This window comes from Cucurbita moschata, unplaced genomic scaffold (assembly GCF_002738365.1).
Source record: "Cucurbita moschata cultivar Rifu unplaced genomic scaffold, Cmos_1.0 Cmo_Scf00023, whole genome shotgun sequence".
In the NCBI taxonomy this organism is placed as follows: domain Eukaryota; kingdom Viridiplantae; phylum Streptophyta; class Magnoliopsida; order Cucurbitales; family Cucurbitaceae; genus Cucurbita; species Cucurbita moschata.
In genome coordinates this window covers 2,177,936-2,184,804 of record NW_019268539.1, presented here as the reverse complement: position 1 = coordinate 2,184,804, position 6,869 = coordinate 2,177,936, and the positions used below count along the sequence as shown (strand labels likewise).

The 6,869-nt window shown below is 36.0% G+C and overlaps 1 protein-coding gene across 3 annotated transcripts; it reads right to left on the bottom strand.

The window, feature by feature from the left end:
* Positions 1–43: 43 nt before the first annotated feature.
* LOC111460274 (sucrose nonfermenting 4-like protein) lies at positions 44–6,558 on the bottom strand. 3 transcript variants are annotated; one of them, XM_023103457.1, is made up of 15 exons: positions 6,504–6,539; positions 6,314–6,363; positions 5,814–6,027; positions 5,565–5,652; positions 4,846–5,028; positions 4,366–4,500; positions 4,220–4,279; positions 3,692–3,781; positions 3,286–3,420; positions 2,530–2,674; positions 2,283–2,456; positions 1,330–1,393; positions 1,162–1,231; positions 479–593; positions 44–373 (listed from the first exon to the last, which is right to left on the bottom strand). In XM_023103457.1, the coding sequence occupies exons 3-15, from the start codon at positions 5,936–5,938 to the stop codon at positions 282–284; spliced, it is 1,476 nt and encodes a 491-aa protein (XP_022959225.1). In that variant the 5' UTR covers positions 5,939–6,027; positions 6,314–6,363; positions 6,504–6,539; the 3' UTR covers positions 44–281. The 3 variants fall into 3 exon arrangements, with proteins under 3 accessions (XP_022959225.1, XP_022959223.1, XP_022959226.1); XM_023103455.1 differs by having other exon boundaries at positions 6,314–6,557; XM_023103458.1 differs by lacking the exon at positions 2,283–2,456 and having other exon boundaries at positions 6,314–6,558.
* Between the last annotated feature and the right edge of the window lie 311 nt (positions 6,559–6,869).

Genomic DNA, 6,869 nt, shown 5'->3' with positions numbered 1-6,869 from the left:
TTTTTTTTTTTTTTTTTTTTTTTTTTTTTTTTTTTTTGGTTCTTTTTTGTACTGTGGCCCTCTCTTTTTTTATCCACTCCACCCTAAAATTCCTTCAAAAGCCAGGCGATGGAAGTGAGAGGCTAAACCCAACCAAATGAAGAAGACAAAGTCCTTCCCCATCACTAACAACTATGCAGATGGATAGTGTACAATCCTCCTCTACGCATCGATCTCATTTTTTTTGCACAAACCCCCCCTCGGGATCGTCCTTCGTTCTTTATCCTCAATGCTTTTTTTGACTAACCAAGCAAGAACTTGAAAACATCGCTTAGCGAAATAATCCCTTCTACTCGTTTGCTGCCAGCTTCCACGATTACAAGCCGTCGAACACCTGAAAGTTCGTAATTAAGGAATGGGGTTTGCTTCTTCAAAGGTTCGATCAAGGCCCCATGTAAAAGAAGAAGAATGAACAAGAGACAGACAGTTATCTATCTACCTGGGTTTGCCAAACGATCCATTACTTTATGCAACGAGTCGGATCGCAAACACATCTGACATCGTTGACTTCGTGGCTCGTAAAGAGAGAAAGAATCTTGTCCAAGTTGCAATGCCTGAAAGGAATCAGATACAAGAGCAATGGAAAAATCAGATTATTGATTTAATAGCAATACTAACAAGTTACCACCATTTCATTTCACATCGGATTGTAAGTAACAGGAGATCGATTGGATTAACACGGGACGGGCAATAACTAGACTTTTTTTCCATAACAATAATTAGCTTGAAATCAACCTTTCGATATTTTTCAGAATGTTATAGGTTTCGTTCCGTTGAGTGGTAGAAAAGGAAGAATCCCGACACCCGCCCCAAAACTTCTTTTACAAAAACAAAATAATGATTAAATAAGAAACGGCTATTGACACAAGTTATAAGCTTTAGATCCAAGCTAGTTTGGCTGAGCTCTTTTGTATATGTTTCTCCATGAAAGTTCCATTTCTCATTAAAAACACAATAAAAATATTTACACAAAAAGGAAATAAGAACAAAATACGAGAAAAGAAACCTGAGATAAATCCCTACAGCTACTGAAAGGGGATAAAAAGAATTAAAAAAAAAAAAGGTCCTCAACTGATAACATGTATTCGAAATGTGGTGAAAGGGGATGGGGAAGCAAGTTACCTGATGAATGGTCATTTCATCAAGATTAATGTGTGTATAAGCTCTGTCCTTTGCAAGAGCTGTTATATCACTGTAAATAAAAAAATATCGTAACGATATCATAGACATACAGTTTCATTCCAACAAACCGGAATATTAAATATATTGAAAGATGTTGCAGGAAATAACCTTCGGCAATATACATCCAGCAATGAATCGTTGTCGTCAACTATGGGTATCGAACTAACTTGAGCTGCAAGTAGCAGAATGCTATGTCAAATGGAATTGATAAAAAACCAAAACAGAGACAACCTATTTCCTTTCGTAGTGTCAATAAACGATCTTAAATAATGACACCTTCTCGCCAAATACAACAAAAAAAGCCCTCCAAAAGCCATTGACACATCATTGTTAAAGCAACATCACAAATGAAAGATCATTAAAATTAGAAAGAGAAATAACAGAACTTTTGTGTTCGTGCGGTGAGTGGGTGGGGGCTGTTTTCCAAGATATACGATTTTAATAGGTATAACTCGGTGTGAGATTGTCCAGATCTTTCTGCAACTTCAGTTTAACTACTCTTTATGCCAAAATGGAACACTTTACAGTAACTTCCTTAGCCTGGGTAGAAGCTCTCCTACCCTTCTTATGAAAATCATTTTTACAATGAACACCACTTTTTTGAAGTTAGTATCCACATAAACCTACTATTAGAGACTATATCTGATCTACTCCACACTTATCAGGTCTTTCCGGGGAAGAAAGCACACCTATCTACAAAAACAAATATGGTCCATGAGTACGTGAAAGATGCCAATGTAACAGACATAAAAGAGCGCGCACAAACTTAATCAAACTAGCAGGATAATGTAAAGTTATAATCTCCCCATTTGCCATCTAAGTTTGTAATCTAAAACAATTACAAAACTTTATCCCCTTCATAATTTGGACTTCATCATTTTGCAGCACTAGATGGGTCATGGGAGTGTTGGATGGCCAAAAAGAAGACCAGATCTGGAAGAAACTTTACTAAGATCCATTTAGTTATCCACAAAAGCAGTCCCTCTTCTTATAAGGAAAGGCTACCAATCTTAATATAACCACTAAAGTAAAACCATCCTACTGGAAGTTGGAGTGCAAACCTTGAATCAGTAAGTTTAACGCTGAGCTAAGGGAAGCACTAGGTCTCAACATAGCTAATGGTCTTCTATTCGATTCTCCAATTTTTGGGACCCATGTTCCAACTGGAATTGCAAAAATTGGCAGTTGGAGCACAGGCAACAGGCTGGAACAATGCCTAAAGTACCTGCAGATACCTGGAAACTAACACCCACTACTTAATATCAGGGGAAGCTCCGTTTTAAAATAAGAAATTTGGAAAACACTTACATTTTAGTATTCCAGAAAGTGAAGAAAGATGCAACAATTGTGGAAACGATCCATCTTCTGCAGATGAATGAATTATGGGAACTGTAGCCACCTGATTTTGCAAGATCTTTAAAGCAACATCTTTCAAATTATCAAACGGTTCAGCCTACATGAGCACCAATAACAACAATGTTAACACAACCTTCTGACAGGTTCGTGCAAAGACCCTCTCATAAAATTTTAAATAAAAAACGATTTCAGAAAACAACTTAAAGGGAGATTACATCAGAGAAAACAGTGCAATATCACCTTTAATCATACATCGGAGGTGCATATGGACAATGACATCAGCTAACGGAATTTTCAGTTTAAATTAATAATTAAAAGTAGGAAAATGCTTTGACTAAAATTCAGGAAACCAGGCCACTTAGACACGATGCTAAAGCAGTTCAACTCTCTGATATCTAAAATTAGGAACTTCCTAGAAATCTATGTAATTGTGGTTCAAAAGTTCTGTTCTCTGTCCAAAAGAAAGTCAAGACCTTTGATATAAGAGTTTATAGATGACAAGGTCATGATATCACATTTCATCTAAGGAATGAGTTACATATTTGAAGAATTTGGAAAAGTTATGATGGAGATATAAGAAAGTAATAATTGGCTTCTCTTCGGTTATTACTATCAATCAAAACTCTGGAAGAATTAGGTCACAGTAGCATCAATTGATTCCAAAAAGACTACATGCAAAGATTCAAAGGTGCCACATATTACACTCACGTGAATGAACTGTCTTGACAAGAATCTTCCTTGCCCATCCACTCGACCATTCAAATATGCTTTACCCTCTTTCCAAGCAGATATAGTATGTGTTTCAAGCTCCTCCTCTGTCAGGTTTGAGCCACGCTTCCCAAGCTACTATTTGAATTTAAATTAGCATATTTGAAAAGAAAATGAAGAACTACAAAAATATAAATGAAGAGAGAGATCAACAATTCCGTAAGCATGTCTATGATGCCCAAACAAAATAAATCAAAACAATAAATCCTGTCAGTGAAATGTTCATGCTGATACTCGAGAATTTTCAGAAAATCTTCAAAACAAAGATTCAAAAATATCATCAGCAATTTAAACGCCAATTAGGGAGAGAGATAAAATGCAAGGAGAAAATGGCTTCTACACATACTTCTTTTAATATCAAAATAAAATCTGAAGCACTGAGAACTCCAACAAATTGCCCCTTGCTGAAATCCCAAAGAGGAGCTGTTGGGATACCCTGTAAAGAGTTAATAAAGATAAGGTATAAATCAAAATCTCTTGAGCACCAAAACATAAATCCATAGGTGATAAAAAAGATAACAAGAAATGTTCCAATTTTTTCATTTGTGGAAAAGGGCATGAAGAAATCTGTACAAACATACACTAACTTCTAACATATAACTTGTTACTTAAAAGATCAAATCAAAGAACATGCAACCATCCCTCCCAACCAAATTTCAACATGGGAATTTCTAAAGCACTTTTTCCAACTCAACCTATGGATCATAATGAAATGTATTTTTTAGGTCTCGAAAAAGCAGAAAGGATAAAATACCACAGAAAGCCCCAAAAGGGAAAGATTTTATATTATCCTTCAAGCACAGAGATTAACAGTTGTATGGGTTCTCGACCAGCCAAATGGAGGGGACGTGAGGGAAGGAGAAAAAAGACATGCCTGCTCATGCAATATATGAAAAGCTTGCTTCACAGGTAAGTCAATGTCCAAAGCAACAACCTGTAACATAATTGTACTCTCATTAAGGGATAAAACAAATAAAAAAATGTTATCAAACAAAAGTTTAGAAGATAGAGAATCCAAACCTTGCCTGACTCCGGGAGCAACTCGTAAACAGTATGTGTGGACAAGAATGCAGATATGCGGTGACGGGAGCACTGCAGATCAGCCTCTGATATACTATGCACAGCCTCTGACAATCGTCCATCATTTATTCGGACCTGGTTGATAACAAGAAAATTTCAATTAGCTAATACAAGGAACAGTGAGAGTGTAACAGAAATCCCAGTAGATAAAAGTAAGATTCATCAATAACCTAATCCGTAAGTACGGCAGAGAAATAACTCATATAGAAACTACTACTATCCTAGAGTGCAATAAAAGGAAACTAAATCGCTAGCTGGAAATAAAAGGCTCGAGCAGGAAAAAGTAATTGTGCATTTTCATCAATTGATTAAAATCATATAGATCAAACAGTTAAATAAAAACCACAATTCTCGACTTCCTTTACTCTATGGCATAACAGAATACAATGAAATGAGCAATAATGTATATATTATTCTAACCAAGCGACGGACGGCATCATTATCCACATCCATGCTAGATCCAGGGGCCATCTCTGGATTGGCAAGTGGAGCAGCATAACTAGGCTCTGTAGCCAAGAGAACAGTGTTTACAACCCCATATTCACCAGAAATACAAGTCTGCTGCTCATCGTGCCGCCATTCTCCATCAACAAAAAATTTATACTGCATGCAAGAGAACCCTTGTGCGAACATTAGTATAACAAAACTACATAAATTTCTTTAAAAAATCAATGGCTCAGCAGAACAATTTCTCATTGTTGGAGTACATAGTAAAGCAAATTGGAAATAATAAGAAAAATGGCATCGCAATCAATAATAGCTGTGCATATGAGATGAATATGGATAAAAAGATAGATAATATTACGTAGTATAACGAGAAACAACGAATGGAAAAAATTGTTTTCGAAAAACACATGCACAGTGCAGCTTATTATAGTTCTTTCCTTCACATTCTGACCTTGATCTACTTCCGCCATTTACATAAGATTGTCAGAGAAGCCAAAATAACTGTAATTCAGCTTAATCTAATTCTTTCAGGAAGCCACGTTTCCTCGAGAAACACCAGCTTCACCCAAGCAGAACAACTAATATTCAATGCTTAGTAGATTAACATCTAAGATTATAGCAAAATTATGCAGCATCCAGCTAAAAATGACATGAACAATTTAAAATGTCCCATTCAACCACCACAATCTGACCTGGTGATATCCAGGGGTTAAGCTGTAAATAGCCTGAAAAACAGTAGGACAGCCCTCCATAGGCGTCATAGGAACAAGCTCCGACCACCTTCATCAAAAATACAATTAAAGTTTACTTTTATCGTTTACAGCATAATTCATACATGCATGTTGAAATAGAAAATCCAAACGTAGTTGATGCGTTCGGCAACCATAGCACATGCATGAAAGTACCGTAAGTACAAAAGACCATGAACTCCCGAACATCACCTGGTAAAAGAACCGCTGAGAAATACACTTCTTCCCCCATACGGCCAGACAAACCGCATTGGGATTAACAACGTTCCTGCATTTCTAGCTGTGTCCCGCACAGTATCCATACTGGAAGCAAACATCCGCCGCTCAATCGATGAGAGAATTCCCCAAATGTAGTCTTCAGGCAATGAAACTTCTACCGCGTCCCATGAATTTAAACCACAATACACTGTAAAATCAATTCGAGCAAATTACGCTACAATATGGAAATCTACAAATCTGACATCTCATAACTTGTTCATCCTCAAAACGACCGAGCTAGACTCAACTCAAAAGAAATTCGTCAAGCGTGGAAGACAAAAGTAAAAAGGAACCGAATAAACCAGATTATTCTACAACAGACTTCGGCAATCAAAAATCACAAGTTCTAGCTGCCATTGCCTGCGTAGAAGAGAGGAATTGTACACAACAAGAACAAAAAAACTAGCCCTAGATAAACTGGAGCAAGAACCCACCAAAATATGAAGCAAAACACCTTCGAATTTGAACCGCATGCAAATGCGAACTGGAAAACAAAAATTCGTAACCCTAAATCCAATCAGAAATTTTTAAAACCCAAAGAAAAAACAGGAAAATTTAGATGAAGACAATATAGAGAGTGGGTGAGAGAATCGAAATGGAGAAGCGATATGATCGGAATCTAACTTCGAACCCTAGAACAGAGAAGCGGGTTTGATAGAGATGTAGAGGGAGAGAAATAATAATATAAATAAACTATATTTAAAAACAATAATAATTTTAATTAAATATATATTTATTTATTTAAAAAAAGTTCGAAAGCATGATTTACCGCGTGTCGACGGCCTAAACCGGTGAAAGGTAACGGGTTTCGCTGTCAATTTCTTGTTAATAATTAAAGAAAATATGTTTTTAGAATTATTTGAGACATTTTCTTAATTAAAGAATATTCTTCCTATGAAATAAAGCTAAAATATTAAGAATAAATTTATATAAATTAAAATTTAAGGGATAAATTGTGATTTTACAAAAAAAAAAAAAAAAAAAAAAAAA